Source organism: Elephas maximus, chromosome 19 (assembly GCF_024166365.1).
Source record: "Elephas maximus indicus isolate mEleMax1 chromosome 19, mEleMax1 primary haplotype, whole genome shotgun sequence".
NCBI classification, from domain to species: Eukaryota; Metazoa; Chordata; class Mammalia; order Proboscidea; family Elephantidae; genus Elephas; species Elephas maximus.
The window spans coordinates 32,717,403-32,740,250 of NC_064837.1; the positions used below are offsets into that span (position 1 = coordinate 32,717,403).

Sequence of the window (22,848 nt, forward strand, 5' to 3'; positions counted from 1 at the left end):
AGACTGAGAACTAAGTCCTTACATGGCACGTGATGAGAGTAGAGATAAGATCAGATGTTATATTAAATGTACGAAAACCTTATTGGGGAAAAGGCTAAGGATGGATGTCAGTGCCAGTTGCGCTTTGGTCATGAGTCATGTTCAATGTTTTGCTAACTCCTATCTATACTTAGGGAAGTATATGTATGTCTGGGCTTGATGTTACCCTTAACACTATTTTCAAATGTCCTTCCCTGTTTCAGTCCATCATATTTCCTCTAAGAGTCTTCAAAGCTCTTTTTTCTTTAGCTACCAAGGTAAATTGTTCATAACAAAGTAAAAATAGTTATTTTCTGGCCTACCCAGCTTTAGAGGGAAGACTAGAAAATTTAGTTATAGAAATACCTTACCTTTGCTGTGCTAGATTGGGATAGTTTTTCTAAATAAAATTTCTCTTAGAAAACACCAATTTATTCATTCTCTGTTTTCATTCAACAGACACTTGAATACTGACTTGGTGCCAGGCGTTATGTTAGGCTATGGACGTATAATACAGATATTCTGTCTATCCTCATGAAGCAAGATTATGTAGTTGGGGAGACAGGCAATAAAGAAGTAAGCTTATAAATGAAATAATTACAGGTTAGGAAGCACTATGAGAGAAATAAACAGGGTGCTGTGATAAACAATAATTTAGAAGGGAAAAACTATTTTAGATGGTGTGATGGAAATAATTCTCTTAGGAAGTGTTATTTTAACTGAGACTTGGAGACTGAGAAGGAGCTAATCATACGAAGATCCCATGGAAGAATATTCCAGACATGTTTCCTAAAATGAGAGCTTGGCATGTTTTAGGCATTTTCAAAAGGCCAATATGGCTCAGGTGGTGAGTTAAACAGGGCCACATCATGGCAGGGGTTTATTTTCTAGTTGGAGGGCAGTGGGCAGCATTAAGGGACACTAAGTTAAGGAATAACATCATTTGATTTACATTTTGAAAGGCTCATTGTACCTACCGTATACTATCACTTGTTTATCTTTGATGATAATGAACATAGCCTCAATCTTTGTGGAGCTTATAATCTTAGTGTGTGTGGAGGGAGATAGACAGTAAACAAGTAAACCAATGAGAAAATCATTCTAAAAAGTGTATAAAAGATTTAAGTAAAACAATACACAAGTAATTGGTGTGATTGATAGTGGAGTGGCAGGGGAGGGCTACTTTAGAGAGAATGGTCAGGGAACCTTCTTTAAGGAGGTGATATTTGAGTGATACCTGAAGGAGGAGAAGGGGTTAAGGGAAATAGACCCCTCACATATTCAAAGCAGAGCCATAAAAAAAAAAAGTGCAAAAAAGCCCTTAGGCAATTAGGGTACATTTGCTATATGACACCCCAATTTCTTTTTGAGAAATTACATCTCTCCTACTGTGTACACTCTTAGACTTTCCTATTCAGTGTACTTTTATAAAACATATAAAAGGGCAGGCATATGACACAGGTAGGCCAATCAGAGTCTCTATCACAAGACTTTGAATTTTAAATCTACTAAGAACAAAAATAAAAAACTGACTGGAATTCATCTTAGTCGCAGTGGGTACCTGAGGCCATTGTTCCGGTGGTATATTTGAGTTTTCCTGCCTGGTTGCTTCAGTCTGCTCTGTTTCCATACCTAGTTTTCTAGCTTCTTGCCTCTTCTGTAAACTACCTGATTTTCTTCTAAGTTGCATTTTTAACCTAAGTTACCTGAGGTGGATATTGTTGTTTGCAAGCAAAGAATCGTAATACAGGCAGCAAAGGACCTGGTGTCTTTGAGGAACAGGAATTAAGCCAGTGTGAGAGGGGAGATACAGATGTAAAATGAGGGTGGAGATGAGGGTGCTTACCAGATTATAAAGGGCCATATAGCCCAGAGTAAGGAATTTGGTGAAGAAGACATTATGGCTCTAAGGATTGGCTATGGTGAGGAATTTGATCTTTATTTTAAACAATATTGAGAAGGGATTGAAGAGTAGTAGAGGAAGTATTTCATAATGGTTAAGAGATAAGACTTTGGAGCCAAAATGCCTAGATTCCAGTCCCAATGCTGCTACTTTACAACCTTGGCAAATTACTTAATCTTTTGTGACATGGCTTTTTTTCATACATAAAATGAGAGTAATAATAGCACCTACCTCATACTTTTGTATTGGATGATATAATACATGTAAAGTGCTTAGAATAGTGCCTGGCACATGGTAAGTGCTCTATAAATGTTGGCTGTTATTATTATTGTTAATTATTGAAGTAGGTCAGTGACACAATCTAGTTTATGTTTTTAAAGGATTACTTTAAATGGTATATGGATAAGATTATAGGGGGAAAAAATAGAAGCAAGACCAAATGCATGAAAAGATGCTCAACATAATTAGCCATCAGAGAGATGTAAATCAAAACCACAGTGTGATACCATCTCACTCCCACTAGGATGGCTAAAGAGGAGCCTTGGTGGTACAGTGTGGTTAAGCACTTGAGCAGCAGCTAACTGAAATATCAGCAGTTTGAAACCACCAGCCACTCTGCAGGAGTAAGATGTGGCAGTCTGCTTATGTAAAGGTTACAGCCTTGGAAACCCTTTGGGGCAGTTCTACTTTGCCCTTTAGGGTCTATGAGTTGGCAATGGGAGGATGGCTAAGATTAAAAAAACAAAAAAAAAAAACAGGAAATGACAAATATTGGCAAGAATGTGGGGAAATTGGAACCCTTCTCCAATGGTGGTGGGAGTATAAAATGGTATAACCGTTGTGGAAGACAATGTGGTGGTTCCTCAAAAAACTAAAAATAGAGTTAATATATGACCCAGCAATGCTACTTTTAGGAATATGCCCAAAAGTCTTGAAAGCAGAGCCTCAGATACTTGTACAACAATGTTCATTGTAGCACTATTCACAATAACCAAAAGGTGGAAACAACTTAAATGCCCATCAACAGATGAGTGGATAAACAAAATGTGGTATATACGTACAATGGAATATTACTCAGCCCACAAAAGAAATGAAGTCTTGATACATGCTACAACATGGAGGGAGCTTGAAGAGTTTCTGCTGAGTGAAATAACAGAAGGACAAATATTGTATGACCTCACTTACATAAGAAGACAAGAATGGAAATGTGTAGAGACTGAAGTTTATTAGTGGTTTCCAGGGATGGAGGGATGGGGAGCCAGGGGGTGATTGCTATAAGTTTCAGTTTACAATGATGGAAAATCACATTGATTAAGGGTAGAGTTGCATAGCTGATTAATATAATTGCTGTCAATAAGTTGTACACCTGTAAAAAGTTGAATTGGCAAAGTTGTGTGGTAGATATATTCACAACAACGACCAAAAAAAAAAAAAAAAGTAGTTGCCAAGTCTGCTTATGTACAACCAAACAACTGGGATTTGATTTCTTAGTTTGGAGGTTTAGGGGCATGGTTTCGTGGGACATCCCAGATAATTGGCCTAATAATGTGTTTGGTGCTTCAGTTCTACCTCCTAATTCATTGCGTGGTGTCTGGGGTCTTAAAAGTTTATAAGCAGACATCCAAGGCACAACAGTTGGTCTCCGTTTCCCCGGAGGAAGAAGGAAAGTCTGGAGTAAGAGGAAGAAATGGAATGTGTGGCTAATTGCCTCTAATGAACAAACTGTCCCATTTGCCATGAAACCAAAAGAACTGGATGGTGCCTGGCTATCATTACTGAATATTTGGATCAAAGATTTTATAGAAGCATCCTGATCAAAAAGGAGAAAATGTAGAATAGAATTTCAGATTCTCATGGAATCCAGACTTTCAGGAGCCATGTAGGGTGGATGAACCCCCAAAACCATTGCCTTGAGATAATCTTTAAACCTTAAACCAAAAATATCTCCTGAAGCCTTCTTAAAACCAAACAATAGTTTAGTTTTACTAGTAAAGAATGCCTGCCTTAAGCATTGTACTCTTATAAGATCTGTTTATATGGGATCATATTGACAACAGCTACATTAAAGATTTGATAGGAAATTTAGGGGACAATGAGTTTATGTTAATGGAGGAGGAACAACTCAGAAAATGAGGGTGAGAATGGTTACACAACTCAAAGAATGTAATCAACATCACTGAATTGTATGTGTGGCAATTGTTGAATTGGTGTGTGTCCTGCTGTGCATATTCTCAACAACAACAAAAATAAATTATTAAAAAAAATTGGGGGTGAGGACATAATTTAGGGACCAGTTGCAATATTTTAGGCACTTTACGTATTTTATAGATTTTTGCAGAACTAGAAGACAGTTGCTCAACATTACCCAGGTCATTTATTCATAGTATAAGCAGGTGATACAGTTGAGCCTCCAGTTATTGGCAAGGAAAAGTTGGGGAGAAGGTGATAGTCAATTGTTGTTTGTAGTCCAGAAATGGTAAAGTTTTAGATTTACTACTGCTATTTGTAACAAAACACCACGAAGTGGGTGACTTTAAGGAACAGAAATTGTCTCACGGATCTGGAAGCTAGAAGTCTAAATTCAGGGCATAAGCACGGCTGTGCTCTCTCTATTGGCTCTAGGGGAAGATCCTTTCTTATCTCTTTCCACTTCTGATAAAAAAGGCCTTGATATTTCTTGGCGTTCCTTAGATTGTAGACATTTCCTCACATGGTGTCTTCCTTACTGTGTCTGTTTCCTTGTCCTTCCCATTTTCTAAGATACTACCCAAAAGGGATTAGGATTAGGACCTACTACTCTGGTAAGATCTCTGGGTAAGAGGTTTGCTTATCAAAATTGGCACCATTTAGGCACTGATCAGAGTGGTAATTACTCCAGTACAGATGTAGCAGAGGTGCCTTCTAGTGGCTGCCTGCTGGAATTGCATGTGAGCCTTGCAAATCATTATTCCTTGAATAAGTATTTAGAAAGAGTGCAACATGTGCTGTGCTGTCTGTACCAAGCACATGGTCTTTGCCCTCATGGAGTTTACAGTCTAAGGAAGGGTATAGGAATCCATCAAATGATCACAAAAAGAACTGAAAAACTGCAATTTTTAAGCACTGTATATGTGCTAATGAGAGCTCAAACTAGGATTATTTTATCTATCCAGAGAGGTTATAAAAGTGATGTTTGAATTGATAGCTGAAGAATTACTAGAACTTAAGAGAGGAAGAATGTGTGTTCTAGACATAGGAACAACATCTGGGAAAAGCTCTGTGATAGAAGGAAGCATGGTGAATATAAGGAGCTGTGACTGAACAGAGATACAGGAATAAGAGGCATAGAATAAATGAGAAAATAGGCATCTTACAGGCTGTGGTAAAAAGTTGTGTCATTTATTAAAAGCAATAGTAAACTATTGCAGGGTTGGAGTGGGAGAATATAACTAGATTTGTGTTTTAAAAAGATGGTTTTGGTTGTAGTGTTAAGAATGGTTTAGAAGAAACAAAAGTTGTTGTAGTTAGTTTAGGAGGCTGTGTTAGTAGTCTTGGTGACAGCTGATAGTACCTTGGACTAGTTGAGATGGAGGAATGGAAATGAGCAGAACATGTGGATTTGAGTCATAAACTTTGTTTCAGAGGTAATTGAAGCTATGGGAATGGATGAAATTGCCTAAGCAAGAATCTTTAAATTTTTTTTTACTATGAGCCACAGTAAGAAATACAGTTTGTATTGTGATTCAGTACATATTTACATACGTATTTATGCATGACCAAAAGTTTCAAAAAACAATGCATATCCGTATCAGTCAGGATCCAGTGAAGATCCTATCAGGGCACAGAAATCACATAGTAATTTGAACAAAGAAAGGTTGATACAGAGAGCTATTAACTATAATGGGGTGACTCAGTGAGGGGGAAGAGAACTGTAAGAGCACAGGAGTAGCAGATATAAGGTGCAGCCGCTACCCCTAGGGCAGAGGCAGAACATAAGGAAGAAACAAATCTGAAAGAGCCTCTTAACCCCATACTTTTTGTTAAATTTATTGCTGTACCTTACATCTGGTTTATTCTTACAAATGGAATATTTTTTTAAATTATATTTTGTTTTTGATGTTGTATAGAAATACAGTTGACTTTTATGTGTTGGGTTTGTATTTAACAGCCTTGTTAAACTTTCTTATTCTAATAATTTCTTTTTTATTTTCCATGTAAAAATCTACAAATAATGATGGTTTTCTATTCTTCTTTCTAATTCATTTATTTTTAATTTTTATTACTTTACTGCAGTGGGAAGGGCCTTTGGTATAGTATTGGAAGAGGAATGATGATAGCAGGCATATTTTTCTTATTGTTTATAAAGGGAGTGCTTTTAACATTTTACTTTTATTTATTGTGCCTTAGGTGAAAGTTTATAGCTCAAGTTAATTTCTCATTCAAAAATTTATGCACATATTGTTTTGCGACATTGATTGCAATCCCCACATATGACAGCACCCTCCCCCTTTCCACTCCAGGTTCCCGGTGTCCATTAGTCCCATTGCTGTCCCTTCCTGCCTTTTTATTCTGCTTTTGGACAGGAGCTGTCCATTTGGTCTCGTATATATGATTGTACTAAGACATACTTCCTCACTTGTATTATTTTCTGTTTTATAGTCCTGTGTAATCTTTGTCTGAAGAGTGTGCTTCAAGAATGGTTCCAGTTCTGGGTTAACAGAGCATTTGGGGGGTGTAGTTTCAAGGGTTCCTCTAGTCTACGTCAGACCGTTAATTGAGTCTGGTCTTTTTACGTGAATTTGAATTCTGTTCTATATTCTTCACCTGCTCTGTCCAGGACCCTCCGTTGTGTTCCCTGTCCGGGCAGTCACTGGTGGTAGCCAGGCACCACCGAGTTTTGCAGGTTTCAGACTGGTGAAGTCTCTGGTTCATTTAGTCCTTTAGTTCTTTTGGCTAGGATTTTCCTTGTGTCTTTGGTTTTCTTCATTCTCCTTTGCTCAGAGTGGGATGGGAGAAATACCTGTATCTTAGATGGCCGCTCGCAAGTTTTTAAGACCCTAGACACTATTCACCAAAGTTGGATGTAGAAAATTTTCTTTATAAACTGTGTTATGCCAATTGACCTAGATGTCCCCTGAAACATAGTCCCCAGGCCTCAGTCCCAGCTATCCTGTCCCTCAAAGTGTTTGGATGTGTCTAGGAAACTCCTTGCTTTTGCTTTGGTCCAGTTGTGCTGATTTCCCCTGTGTTGTAGGTTGACCTTCCTTCAACCAAAGTTGACCCTTGTCTACTATCTAGTTAGTGATTTTCTCTCCAACTCCCTTCCCACCCTCGTAACTATCAAAGAATGCTTTTTTCTGTGTTTCAACTTTTTCCCGAGTTCTTGTACTGATGGTTTCATACAATATCTGTCTTTCTGTGACTGACTCATTTCACTCAGCATAATGCTCTCCAGATTCATCTATGTTGTGAGATGTTTTAAGGATTCTTCATTGTTCTTTATTGTTGCATAGTATTCCATTGTGTGTATGTATCATAAATTGTTTATCCATTCATCTGTTGTTGGACATTGAGGTTGTTTCTATCTTTTTGCTATTGCGAATAATGCTGCAATGAACATGGATGTGCTTATCTCTATTAGCGTGATGGCTCTTATTTCTCTTGAGTATATTTCTAAGAGTGGGATTGCTGGATCACATGGTATTTCTATTTCTAGCTTTTTAAGAAAGTGCCAAATTGTTTTCCAAAGGGGTTGTACCATTTTACATTCCCACCAGTAGTGCATAAGAACTCCAGTCTCCCCACAACATCTGCAACATTTGTTGTTTTGTGTTTTTCAGATTAGTGTCAGCCTTGTTGGGGTGAGATGGTATCTCATAGTTTTGATTTGAATTTCTGTAATGGCTAACGATTGTGAGCATTTCTCATGTGTCTGTTAGCCGCCTGAACATTTTACTTTTAAGTAAGATGCTATCGATTTCTGATGAATATTCTTTTATCAGGTTAAGGGAGTTCCCTTTTATTCCTAGTTTGCTAGGAAGTTTTTTTGTTTTTCACATGAAGGCAGTTTTATAACTGTTTCATCAGCAGCTGTTAGTTGTCATCTACATTGACCATCTGTAGGTTTTTGAAAGTCATGACATGGGTAACCAATGTTTAGAGCTTGTTTGGTCAATCTTCATCGCCATTACGTTTTCTGGACAACCGTACATGAATATGGTGTAGGATGTTCCTTATTCCTTTGGCCCAGACAGCTTTGTTGAGCCTGATGTCGGTGCACACATATGGCACCCCCATCCCCTTCGTGGAAAATTTCCGAATCTCCTTGAATGCCCAAGGGGCATGCTTCTTGAAGCCTACCCCATGGATGTACTGGTGAATGTTGATGGTACACTCTGGTCACCACATCATTGATAGCAGAATGGTTCTTCTTGCCATTCTTCTTTGCAGGAGCTGTTGTGGCAGGACCAGGTTGGAAGGGAAGATTGCAAAGGATTTGCTAGGCATTTTTATCATGAATGGATTTTGAATGTTATCAAATGCTTTTCTGCATCTATTAAGATGAACATGTAGATTTACTCCTTTAGTCTGTTAATGTGCTACCGTTGGTTTGGAAATAATACGTCTTGCTTCTTCTGCTTCCTTCCCCCAGGTGATTTGTGGAGCTATGATTTCTTTAGCGGTGAGTTTGTTGTGTCACCTGAACCAGACACAAGCGTCCACACTCTTGACCCCCAGAAGCACAAGTATATTATCTTGGGTAGTGATGGACTCTGGAATATGATTCCACCTCAAGATGCCATCTCAATGTGCCAGGACCAAGAGGAGAAAAAATGCTTGATGGTGAGAAGTAACTCAATAATTTGATGTTGTCGTCTAAATTTTGCTCTAGTACTTTTGTCAGGGGCCTTGAATATGAACTCAAAATCCTCCCCTTGGATAATTTTTTGCATTTATCTTACCTTACCTGTACAAGTCGTGGTGGTGCAGTGATTAAGCATTCAGCTGCGGTCATGAATTGAATTGTGTCCCCCCAAAATATCTGTCAACTTGACTAAGCCATGATTCTCACTATTGTGTGATTGTCTACCATTTTATCATCTGATGTGACTTCCCTGTGTGTTGTAAATCCTATCACATGATGTAATGAGATGGATTAGTGGCAGTTATATTGATGAGGTCTACAAGATTAGATAGTGTCTTAAGCCAGTCTCTTTTGAGATATAGAAGACAGAAGTGAGCACAGAGACATGGGGACCTCACACCGTCAAGAAAGCAGTGCCAGGAGCAGAGCGCGTCCTTGGGACCTGAGATTCTTATGCTGAGATGCTTCCAGACCAAGGGAAGATTGATGACAAGGACCTTCTTCTAGAGCCGACAGGGGAAGAAAACCTTCCCCTGGAGCTGATGCCCTGAATTTGGACTTGTACCCTACTAGACTGTGAGATAATAGATTTCTCTATGTTAAAACCATCCACTTGTGGTATTTCTGTTATAGCAGCATTAGATGACCAAGACAGCTGCTAACCAAAAGGTGGACAGTTCGAATCCACCATCCATTCCTTGGAAACCTTATGGGGCTGTTCTGCTCTATGCTGTAGGGTTGCTATTAGTTGAAATCATATCGATGGCAATGGGTTTTGGTTTTTTACCTTTAATATTTTTACCTTTAGAGATAGGTAAAACATAGATCTTGCAGTTTCTGATCACTAGTGGAATGAGACAGAAAATAAAGGAAACTAGATAATAAAACACACAATCACTGACCAGTATGAACATCCCTTGACTTTTATGGCCTGTGAAACTCCAGTCCTTTTTTTTCTTTAATTGAGATATAATTCACATCCTATACAATCCACCCTTTTAAAGTATACAATTCTGTAATTTTTTGTATATTCATAATGTTGTGCAACCATTACTACTATCTAATTACAGAACATTTTCATAACCCCTCCACCAAACCCATATCCATTACCAGCCACTTGTCATTCACCTACTCCCAGCCTCCGGCAACCACTAATTGACCTTTCTGTCTCTGTGTACTTGCGCCTTCTGGACTTTTCATATAAATGGGGCCATACGCTATGTGGGCTTTGTATTTGGCTTCTTTTACTTAGCATAATGTTTTCAGGATCATCCACATTGTAGCATCTATCAGTACTTACATTCCTTTTTTATGGCTGAATAATATTTCATTGTATGATTATACTGTAATTTGTTTATCTCTTACCCATTGATAAACATTTGAGTTGTTTCTACTTTTTAGCTATTATGAATGATGCTGCTATAAAGATTTGTGTACAAGTTTTTGTGTACACATTGTTTTCAATTCTCTGAGATATATACGTAAGAGTGGAATTACTGGGTCACATGGTAACTCTATGTTGCCTAGCCTTTCCTAATCAATTGTATGTCTAGAAACATCTAACAATGAGAAAATCTTTTTCCTTGCTTGCTGACTCAGCTTGAAAATTGTTTTCCTCTTCATTTTAGTTTACTGTTGCCTGGTCACCATAACTCAGCCTCTCAGAAAAGAGCAGAAATAGATGAAGAAAGGAGATCCTGGATAATGCAGAGTGTCATAGAAGACAAGGAAAGAGAATTTTGGGGTGGTAGTCAGGAATGTCAAATGCTATAAAGAAGTAGAGGCAGATGGATGAGAATAGGGTATTGGATTTTTTAGTTAGGATCTTTTATTAGTGACCTTCAAGTAAGTATGAAGAGTTTCAAAAGAAGTGGTGAGGGCATAAACCAGATTATAAGTGGTGATGAAGGAGTACTCTGTGAGCCCAGGAAGTAGATGTAGTGAATGTTGAGTACTTTTTCAAGAAGACAAGGGAGTGTGCCACTGTTAGTTTGCAAAGATAGTGAGGGTCTTGAAAGGGGTTTTGTAGTTAAGACAAAGCTTGACAGTGCAAAAGAAATAAAGGATATTGATAGAATGAAGGTCCAGAAACATGGAAGCTGCTGGAAACAAAAGCACAAGGGGATAGGTTATCCTTGCAAAAAAAAAAGGTCTTTCTGTAAGATGGGAGGAATGGTAAAGCTATATTTTGAGGTGAAAAGGAGGCAATTTGAACCTGTTTCAAATTGTCTCCATTCACTTACTCAACTAACATATCAGGTACTAGGCATGTGCAAAAGTAAACAGAATATGGTCCTTGGTCAGCACTTACGTATTATTGCAAATAGAACATATAAACATTAACCCCACTAGTTTGTCAGTTCTTTAAAACTAAGAATCACGTCTTAGTTCATCTCAACCTCAGATCCTAGCATGTTGCCTTTGCACTGTGGACAGTGGTATCAGATATCAAAGAAAGATTGTTAAAAAAGAGACTATTTTTTCTCTTGGAGTTGAAATTGTTTAGTGATCTGAAAAAGAGAGAGAGACAGACAGACATTTCAGCAGTATGATAGAGACAAAAGCCCTTTTGTGGTGGATTGAAGAGAACCTATTCATATGTAAGAAAATATGTTTTTGAAACGAGTATTGAGGGAATCACCCATATAACAGTAATTAGAACAAGTGTATAAAAACTGAGAGGGACAGTATAGGAAACTTGAGATTACATAAAGAAGTTTCATGGAGGAGAATGATATTTGAGTAAGTCTTAAAGGTGGGGTTGAATTTTCCAGGTAAATAAGTCAAGGGAGGAGAGAGAAGCTTTCCAGGCAAAGGAAATACAATGTGTAAGGCCAAGAAGGCCTTTTTGATGAAGGTAATACACTCACATTTCATAAGTGGTGTGACTGGAGGATAGGATGCCTTGGAAGTGATGGGAGATGAGGCAAAAAGGTTTTGTCGTGGTCTGTTATGAAGTTAAATCTTTATCATCAGACAGTTGAGAGTTATTGAAAAGCTGCATTTTAGATATGCATTTTAGAAGACTTACTCATTGCAGCGTGGAAGAGAAGACAGATGATAGATGGTAATGGATGTGAAGAGACCTATTTATTAAAAGCTATAGGAAAAAGAAAAACTTTTGCCTTTAATAAAATTAAATTCTTGCAAGGTTGGCAATGAAAGAGAATGGGTGCTAGCAATGATTAGTGAAGGATCCTCAAAGAAGGTGAATTTTGATAAGTGGAGTCATTATCAGGCCCATCACCTTACTTCACATGTTAATTTTTTCCTTTTTGGCAGTGTTTCTGATCTGGTAGTAGTAATGATCTATTAGGCTTCCTCACTAGAGGCTGCTGGTGTATTTCAAATGAGAAGTTTTGCAAGCTTGATCTAAGGCAGTGATAGTTAAAAAAAGAAAAAGAATACAAAATAAATATATGGCTGTTAGAATTGGCAGAAGGTGGGTTTTTAAGGAGGGAGAAAAGATTACACCCAAACTGCTGACTGAAGTGAGTGGTAGAATGATTATCAAGAAGAGATATTTTTTGGGAGGGTAGGCAATTAGTTCAGATGTAGGCATGCCTGTAGTTGGAAGTGTCTGTGTTTCATCCAGGTAGCAGTAGGTATTTATAAATATTTAAGAGAAGCCTGAAAATACTAATTTGGTAGTTAACAGAAGTTAGGTAAAGCTATGGCAATATATAATGAAGCCAGGCAGTATGTGGCACAGTGGTTAAGTGCTTGGCTGCTAACCGAAAGGTCGGTGGTTCGAACCCACCAGCTGCTCCATGGGAGAAAAATCTGCTTCCAATCTGCCTTGGAAACCCTGAGGGGAAGTTCTACTCAGTCCTATCAAGTGGCTATGAGTCAGAATTGATGGCAACGGGTTTGGTTTTTTGGTTATAGGGCAATATATGAGATAATGTAGAGAGAATGTATAATAGAAGAATAGAAAAGGACACAATATTGGGGGAGCCAGATCAGCAGGATCCTAGTGGGCTGAGACAAAAATGTAAGGAAGTGAAGATAGCTTATATAGATTACTGTTTCATGGAGCTTTCCTGGGAGGTGAAGCAGAGGTGCACTGAAAAAGTGAAAGGTTAGAGAGCCCTTCAGTGAGTCCTCAGTGGGCAGTGCTTGGAGAGTGATGAAACATGTGCCATGGGGGATGTGATAGATTCATGATTTAGAGATTGATGCCGCCTTTCATCATCTCTTCACAACTTATAGCATCTCTGAAATTGAAATGCCTTCTCTGATTGATGACTTGGTGCATCGTAGTTTAATTGGCAGTGTTTTTTCTTTTGCAACACATAAAATGATGCGTCCATAACCCAGGGCTCGTGGTATTCCCACAGGAAAAATAAAATCACTCCTGAAAAGCACACTATATAAATAAACGATCTACTATGAAGAAAATGAGCTAGGTAATCCATTTAGGCAGGGAGTTAGAAAAAGGACATCCGAAGAAATCTAAAAAAAAAAAAAAAAAAATAGGAGGGTGGAAATAATAAAGAGCAGAAATTAATGACAGAGAAATTCACGAAAACCAAAAGATAGTTCTTTAAAAAAGGCAAACCAGGGATGATTATCTTTCTAAAACAAGCCAAGAAGCACAAAAGGAAGCTTAAGAGTGGACATGACTCCACTTAAAAATAGAGATTTTTTTGAATCACAATAATATTAGAACAACTTTATGCCAATGAATTTGAAAAATTAGACAAAAGGGCTAGTTTTCTAGAAAAATGTGAAATACTAAAATTGATTCCTGAAGTAATAAAAAGCTTGAATCAGTTGTAATCATAAAAGCAGTTGAATTGGTTTTAAAATATGGCTACAAAAACAGACACTAGGCAAATTGTAGCAAATGCTGAAAGAACAGATGTCCGTGTTGCAAAATAATTTCAGAAATTTGAAGCAGATGGAAAGGCATCCAAGTTTTATCTTGATTTTCCCAAGGAGAAGGTGAAAAAAAAAAACCCGAAACAAAACAACCAGCTCTATTCAGCTTGAATATATGAACTTCAGAGATACAGGTGAAAGTCAAAGACTTTCATACATTAATTTATTTTTGATCACATTATATAAAATATTATTTAAAGGTTTTATTCCTACTTTTAATTCAGGACACCTTTCTTCTGAAACACTTCACATTCATCCTTATCGTTGAATTATTTCTAGAGGTACTCTTTTTAGACATGAAGAGCACGTCCTTTTCATTTCTGCTCTTTAAGTTTAGCAGTTTTTGAATCCATGTGTGATGCTAAGCCACAATTATTTGCTGTGACCTGAGATCATTTGAGTGTTTTTTCCCCTAGTCTTATCCACTTACCGTATTGCCTTTTTCCTTATATGAGTGACAGTAAACATTTTTACATGTATTTAAGAGCCTTTGTGTTTTCTTATCTCTGAATTTTGTTCATATCCTTTGGCAATTTTTACTTTGGGTCATTGTTTTTGTTTTTTAATACTTTATTGTGTTTTTGGAGAAAATTTACATGGCAAATTAGGTTCTCATTTAAGAATTTCTGTACATATTATTCAGTGACATTGGTTCAGTGACGTTCACAGCGTATTAGCATTCTCAGTATTTCCATCCTGGTTGTTCTGTTCCCATTAATCTAGCTTTCTTGTCTCCCTTTACCGTCTCATCTTTAGTCTGGGGTAAATGTTGGCCTTTTAATTTAAATGTTGTCTTTTAATTGCAGAAGCTCTTAATTGAGGAGGAAATTGGCCCTTTGCAATGAGGTTTTTTGCTGTGCCTGTTTATCTTGTTTCTGAATAATGCTCATCTATAATAACTTAATGTTTAATTCCCATTTTAGATTGAGCTTCCCTAATTTTTATATAACTTTTCCAAATTAAAGTTACAGTGGAGACCAAGTTTCTTGTTACCAAAAATATAAAAATAAATGGAAGAAATTTAGGCACATGATAAAGCCTTGTTTTATTGTATTTTAAAAATGTTCTGTATTTGTAACAAAACAAAAAATTTAGAGCAGTACTATTTTAACATAGTTATGGAAAGTATGGATAATGATTGAAATTTTGGAATTTTTTTATTACTTTTTTTCCATATTGAACATCCAATTTTTAATTTGATTCAGATGTGGTAACAACTAAATCTGATTTCTTATCTTCTTTCTGCTTATTCTTGTAAATACAGGGTGAGCACAGACAATCTTGTGCCAAAATGCTAGTGAATCGAGCCCTAGGCCGGTGGAGGCAGCGTATGCTCCGAGCAGATAATACTAGTGCCATAGTAATCTGCATCTCTCCAGGAGCGGACCTCCAGGGCAGCTTTGCCAATGAAGATGAGCTGTATCTGAACCTGACTGATAGTCCTTCCTATAATAGTCAAGAAACCTGTGTGATGACTCCTTCCCCCTGTTCTACACCACCAGTCAAGGTATATAGATCTGTAATATTTTAAGTTCTGTTTTAATAGTCAGAATTTCTTTGGTTAATGTTGCCTGAAAATGGTTTTCAAATTCTTTGTATAATAGGACTTGGTAACTAGGTTCAAGAAAGTGATGGATCTTTGTCAGGTAACTTACTGTGAGAGAGCTATCTTCACACCAGTACTAATATGAGTGCCAGCTGTGTGCATAGCACGTAATAGAGAGGTGATTAGATGTGGTCTCTGAAGAATATTCATGTTTGGGATTTCCTGATCCCCTTCCAGTACTATGAATACTTGTAAAGCATTTAAAAATTCATGAAGCACTTTTATATATAATATTTCATTTGAATGTCATTATCTGGGGAGGTAAATAGTGCAGTTATTATTCCCATTTTATAGACAGTAAGACTGAGAAGTTAAACAGTTTGAACAAAGTCTTATAAATCAAGATTGAATTAGATTTAGGGTATCAGACCTTAGAACTGTTTGCCATTGTATTACATCATTCCTGTTTCTTATTTGTGTTAATATTGAATGAGTTTAAGATATGCTGTGAAACAAGCAAATTTAAACGAGTACCATATCTCCCTTTTACTGATTTGCTAAGAACGCAAATACTTGGTTATGTTTTCATACCAATTTTTCCCTACAAAAAATTAGTAATTTTAATAAATTCTTTAATACAAAGCCTGACTGGCCTTCTGAGAATGTGTTTTCAGAAGACTGACCATTAATTAAAATGGGAACAAGGTGGAATTTCATGTCGTATATTTATAGGGTCACTATGAGTCGGAATCGACTCAATAGCACTGGGTTTGATTTTTTTTTGGTTTATATTCAGGCAATTTTTTGAGGTGTCAAAGCTATGGAGCACAAAGAACTTTAACTTTGGGTATTGTGATCCTGTAGTCAGTACTGGGAATTTTATTATTACTCCTTTGTTTCCTTTCACTTCACATATATATGGCAATTTAATTTTCCTTATGTGGAACCTTTACTTCCATTTAAGAATTGACAAATCATTTATTTTTGTACTGATTTTTTTTAAAGGAATCTCTTGTCAAAGCATTCTTTTTGTTGAAAACCCTTGAATAATGCAGTTTGAACCTTCTGAAGTTCCTTCATTCTCTTATCAAAGTTGTGAAGGAGTTTATGCTCCTTTGAGTAATTCCCTATTTCTGGATATTGAATGTGAATTGTATTCACATTCTGTATCCAGAACTTTCATGTTTTCTAATGTCTTTGAATAACTGACCTTTTGGCAGAATAGAGAAGGAGACTTTAGGGTGGGGGGAGGGGGAGGGGGAGGGGACAGAGGATATTGGGATAGAAGTGAATATTTGTAATATTGACCTCAAATAAAAATTAATGCAGTCAGCCAATTGGTGTTAGTAAAATTGTACGTAAAGTTTATATTTTAAAAATTATTTCTAAAATTCTGAGAAATAACGATTTGTCTAATACGTTGGTATTATTATTCTTATCAAAGAATAGCAGGTTTATGTATACAGGTAGTCTCCAACGTATTCAAGTTATACTGAACTGTGCTTATAACCGTCATTTTTTTTTTTGGTAAATCTCACTGTTGGTAGTATGTTGCAGCATGTAATTTGCTGATGTTATTCTCTGATGTTAACTCCCAGATGTTCAATTTTATGATTTACTGTTTAAAACACTGTTGGATTTATAAAGCTACTGATAATGCAAGGCAACGATAATGAAAACTAACAACAAAAAAATGAAGTATTTGACTTATGTCAGAACAGAGTTATGGAGTTGATGGAATGGACTACCTGTACAGTAATTTATATGCAGGCATGATTATTTGTTAACCAACTGACCACACCCAAATATGGGAAAATATTTAGTCATTCAGAATAATCAGTATTATTGGCTCTGACCTGACAAATAATAAAGGCAAATTTCTGCCGAAGGAATTGTTTTTTGTTTTGTTTACCATAATTGTCTTAAAGGTGGGTACTCAAAAGTCCCTCAGATTAATTTCATTGTTATAATTATTCCATGTTTTATAGCATCTAGATAAATATAGGAGCCCTGGTAGCGCAGTGGTTAAAAAGCTTGGCTGCTAACCGAAAGGTCGGCAGTTCGAATCCACAGCTGCTCCTTGGGAATCTTGTGGGGCAGTTCTACTCTGTCCTGTAGGGTCGCTATGAGTCAGAATTGACTGGATGGCAATGTGTTTAGTTTAGATAAATATAATGACATTTTGGTTAATTTTGAATGGTCCTTAAGACTTATTCATATTTAGATTAGGCATTTGAGACTAGGTTTGTCTATGTGTAAACATCTCCACTTCTGTTTGAATCCTAATGGAAATTAACAGATCTTCGTTTTGGGGCGGATATAGCAGAAATACCTCTGTTTAAGTGAAACAACACTATGGCACACATTTCTTTCTCCATCCTTTTTTTAGAGTAAAACTAAATTTATCTGTGTTTTGCAAGCCAAGAGGTATAGGAAGGAGGGATGGGGAAGAAAGGGAAAATCCTCTGAGAAAATCAGTAGTTAACTGAGTTGTGTTGTAGGCACAATGTGTAAATAGTTGTATATTAGATTAGATTAGATTACAGGATAGATGGCATGAACATCTTCAGGAATTTTGTTTTAGCTAGTTAGAACCTGTAGTTCATAAACCACAATTACTTTGATCTTGTTGCTTATAGGACTGTCTTCATAAAATTTTTTTTTTTTTACTTTTAAAGTATGTATTTTTAAGGGGTAATCTCTACAGGAGCCATGGTGGTACAAAAGTTAAGTGCCCAGCTGGTATTCGAAAGGTTGGCAGTTCAAACCCACCCAGCTGCTCCGTGAGAGAAAAGACCTGGTGATCTGCTCTCGTAGAGACTACAGCCTAGAAAATCCTATAGGGCAGTTCTAATCTGTCGCATGGGGTTGCTATGAGTCGAAAATGACTTGACGGCACCCAACAAAGACAATGACAATCTTTCTACATCACATATATGTTGATGAACTTGGGAAAAGGCTTAGCAATACAAATAATTAATTTGGGTAAGTCTAAAAAAGCAGTAGCCTGTGCTAACAGATGCAATGTATTCCCACAGAATGCCAATAAAAGGAAAAGGAAAAGTTCAAGGAGGAAGTGGGGGGAAGAGAAGCCAGCGCACCTGTAGTGTCAGAATAATCAGTGAATTTAAAAAGACACAGCACAACAGAAATTGCAATAAATTGTGTTAACTCTGAAAACGTTCCACTGTTTTTCTTTTTTAAAGAAATTTCTTCTAACTTCTAACCTTGTTATCCATACTAAAGCAATATGTTTTGTTCCTATAAATGGCTTGATGAGTACCTTTTTCTTGTGCCTAAATTAGTGATGTGCGATTAGTAAAAAGTAGGAAGCTTTTTCTCTATAGAATTTATCTGCTACTTGGTCATGTTGCAATTTCTTTTTCTGTATTAATGTAGCATTAACTCTTGGTCAATAATTATGACTAGATATATTTTTCTTTGATTATTTGGAATATACCTATGACTAGGTTAGGCATTTGAATCAACCTAATGCCAAAGGAATAAACTCAAATACAACTCTTGTTGATATTATTAAAGGTGGTATGTAAATATTCTAGAGCAGAGACTGTTCTGTTATCCTTAATTCACCATCTGTACTAGGAAATAAAATTGGTGGCCCAACAACAACAGATAAGAATAATACCTTGCAGCATGAAATTTAAAGGTGAACCAATGACCTCAGAAAGAAAGAATATATTCTTAGAAAAAAGAGAAGCCATGTATTTTGGGCTGTACCAAACTAAGAAGTAGGATTTCCATGTCCTTTTCTTATCTCCAAACTCCATTAGACCTAAAGTCAGTGTATTTTTTTTTTCAGTAAAGCATGTTCATGTCGATGGTTAGATTGAGATTCTTTTAGAAACAAGATTCTAGATTCTTAATGCCTTCAATTTGCCTTTAGACTCATTAAAGCAAACATTCTTATGAATATACTTTTATATAGCAATTTTTAGAAGAGTGTTTATTCCTAGGGAATTTTATACTAAAGGAAGACTAGGTAATGTGTCTTCTTCAGTTACCACTCTATTAAAGGGTTTACTTAGGCTTTCCAGAATATATGCATATCTTAATGAATTTGATTAAGAGCATATCCATTTGAGGGATATGTTACACAGCTGGGAGAGAGAGAGAGCATATATGCTTCAATCCTGTTTTTTTAGAAACTATTAAGACAATGATTTTATAAAATATTACTGCTTTGGAAGGTTTGAGTTTGATGGGATGTTCTTTTTTGTCTAGAGATAGGAGGATATTGTGAATATATGTAGATCTAGAGCAGTACCTCTAAAGCAGTGGTACATATCTGAATCACCTTGTGATGCTTTTTTAAACAAATACCTGAAAGTTCCCCAGGTGATTTTCATTTGTATTTTCAGTTGAGAGTTGCCCTAACCACAGGGTCCCATATGCCCCACTGCCCCGCTTCTCTCAAATCACAGAGCAGTGGCCAGTGTTTGGGGGATGGATGAAAAACTACATTCATTTAAGTTTCCATTATGACAAAGTTGCTTTTATATTTGGATTTCACATATTCCACACTTCCAAATATTCAGAAATTAAAATTCAGTAGGAAATAGGAAGTAGGAAATTGCCAAAAAACAAACAATTGCCAACCAAATTTGTCATTTTTCCTAGTGCGAATCTTTCTTCCCCTACAATGGTTAAATTACCAGAAAATTAGGATGTTAATTGCTTCTTAAAGCAGTTTTTTCATGGTCCCTATACAATAAATAAACCATTTGTACAAAACGTTTAGAGCTATTTCAACAGCATTTTGTTGTTGGCATGTGTGAAAAAAAACGTAAACGGGATATGGTACTCTTGATCTCTTTCATGTTTGGGTTCAGAATGAATGGGTAAGGGCAGTGGTAGAGTAAATGTGTGCTTATGGTTATTTTTAGTCTGTTTTGAAATCTTGTTTCGTAACGTATCTTCTTTCTTGGTTACCTGGCAGTGGATAGAAAATACTTGTGATAACATGAATTTTAACCTACTTGGATAGATTAGTTTTTTATGTTTTATTTTCTATATTACCCTGAGGAGCCCTGGTCTTGCAGTGGCTAAGAGCTCAGCTGCTAACCAAAAGGTTAGCGGTTGAATCTACCAGCTGCATCTTGGAAACCCTATGGGACAGTTCTATTCTCTCCCATGGGGTTGCTATGAGTGGGAATTGACTCAACGGCAACAGGTTGGGGTTGGTTTGATTTTATTACCCTGAAGGCGAGGTTCATTGTAACTGTTACCTGTATATTGCCTTTTCTTACCCAGGTCTCCCCCACTGAGGCTTACACATAATTCAGTAAATATATGTTGAATGAATGAGTAAATTCACGAGTGAATATCGTTTTCCCCCATCTTAATAGCATCATGCAGATCCTAATACTACATGCCATGGATTTGTTGAATTCTAGGATAAATGATTTCTTACTTTACTTCCTTGTTTTTCAGTCACTGGAGGAGGATCCATGGCCAAGACTGAACTCTAAGGACCATATACCTGCTCTTGTTCGTAGTAATGCCTTCTCAGAGAATTCTTTAGAGATCCCAGCTGAGATAGCTCGAGGGAATGTCCAGGCTGTAGTCATACCCTCAAAAGATCCAGAGCCACTTGAGGAAAATTGCACTAAAGCCCTGACTTTAAGGATACATGATTCCTTGAATAATAGTCTGTCAGTTGGCCTTGTGCCTACAAATTCAACAAACACTATCATGGACCAAAAAAACTTAAAGATGTCAACTCCTGGTCAAATGAAAGCCCAAGAAGTGGAAAGAACCCCTCCAGCAAACTTTAAAAGGACATTGGAAGAATCCAACTCTGGCCCCCTTATGAAGAAGCATAAACGAAATAGTTTGAGTCGAAGTAGCGGTGCTCAGTCTGCAAGCCTCCCCACAACCTCGCAGCGAAAGAACTCTGTTAAACTTACCATGCGACGCAGACTTAGGGGTCAGAAGAAAATTGGAAATCCCTTACTACATCAGCACCGAAAAACTGTTTGTGTTTACTGAAATATAGCTGGGAAATGGGTTTTTCCAAACTTAGGATATGAGAGGGTTTTTTGAAATTGTTGCAGAAGTTGAACTTTTTTAAAGGGAGAAAAACGGTATAAATAGTTTCACTTTTTGGAATTCAACAGTTTTATCCTAGCCTTGTACTTGCTTGTATTATAAATGTGAATTTTGTAGATGTTAGGGTATAAAGTGCTGTAAAATGTGTGTAAATTTGTATCCTTTACACAAACTCAGTCTCTTACTCTGATACACAGTAATTGTGACAACAGGGCTAAATGTTTAAAAAAATCAAAAGACTCTGTTAGAAATATGTTTAAACTTTTTAAAATGCATATTAAAACATTTGTATAAGCCACTTGTGATGCGATCTAGGCAACTTTTTAAACTAAATTATTAAGCAAACTGGAAAAGTAATGTATTTTCATAGTGACCTGTGTTCTACTTAATGTTTCTTAGAGACTACTAGCGTCTTTTAAAAAAATATTTTTTATTTCTAATTTAATAATTCAGAACTAAAATTTTCATAGAAGCAGAAGTGTTGAGCCATGCTAAAGTAGCTGGATGTTAGCCTCCTTGTCCCAATTAAAATACTATGCAGTATCTCTTCTTTCAGTAGCATTTTTCCAAAATATTAATCATCAGATAAACTCACCAAATCCCTATTTTGGAGAAAAAGGAGGTTTGTTTGCCTGAAAAAAATGCCCTTCTCAATCATCCCAGACATTCAGTGGCATTATTAGGTCTTAAAAGTAGTAACTCCCTTGTAGTGTTTGGCTTAAAATATGTGAAGTTTTTCTTGCTCTTTCAATAACGGATGGTGCTGCTAATTCTCAACATTTCTTAAATTATTTTATATCGTACAGTTTTATTGACTATATGGGTATATGTTTGTTCATCTAATAAATCAGTGAACTGTTACTGATGTTGCTGGATTTTTGTTGTTGTTGGTTTAATGGTATATATTACCTCTCTGTTGTGCCTTGATCATACTTTACATTAACAACTTAAATTCACCTAATGTTCTTTTTTACATTTTGAATTTTTATTTCAATATAGAATGGAAACAGGCTAAATATCCAACAATAAGAATATGGTTAAATCAGTTATGGCTTATTTGAAGCATTTGATGAAATATTACATAGCAATTTAAAATGAATGAAACACTATACTTTGGTAATACAGGAATAGGAAAAGACAGAGGAACTAACGCTGAAACACTGAGAGTATAGCATTTTGTGGTGGTAAACTGTTCTACAATAAGGAATTTTTAAAAATTTATTTATTTTAATTCATTAAGAGATTGAAGAGTTAATTCATTCAGCTTTTCTGTGCACTTACACTATGCCAGAAACTGCAGTTGCGAGCACGCCAGCTTTCCGTAGGAGGACTGAATGGTGGTCTAGGGAAAACATTTTGTGGCTGTTTTTTTTGAAGAGGATTTTTGGTTACTGAAGAGTTTATTTTTATCAGATCTTTCCAAGGAAAAGACATCAACTGGCAGGCACTTTTGGAGTCAATTAACTGTGAAGGATTTTTCCATCTTTTTGACCTATGATACCGTCATAGCTGCACCAAATAGAAATTCAGCAAATCTGAATGTATACTAAAGAAAATTCATTTAACTACTTTCCACTTTTTCTG

General features: G+C 36.5%; 1 protein-coding gene and 1 pseudogene across 2 annotated transcripts in view; one reads left to right on the forward strand and one right to left on the reverse strand.

Annotated features, from left to right (window-relative positions):
- PPM1D (protein phosphatase, Mg2+/Mn2+ dependent 1D) overlaps positions 1-22,111 on the forward strand; it is a 48,581-nt gene extending 26,470 nt beyond the window's left edge. For both annotated transcript variants that reach the window (XM_049860794.1, XM_049860793.1), the window contains exons 4-6: positions 8,553-8,743; positions 14,914-15,156; positions 20,647-22,111. In XM_049860794.1, coding sequence (XP_049716751.1) covers positions 8,553-8,743; positions 14,914-15,156; positions 20,647-21,204 — 992 coding nt within the window. In that variant the 3' untranslated portion in view covers positions 21,205-22,111. The remainder of the gene's footprint in view (positions 1-8,552; positions 8,744-14,913; positions 15,157-20,646) is intronic.
- On the reverse strand, positions 7,994-8,453 carry LOC126062559 (60S ribosomal protein L31-like; annotated as a pseudogene).
- Positions 22,112-22,848: the final 737 nt, after the last annotated feature.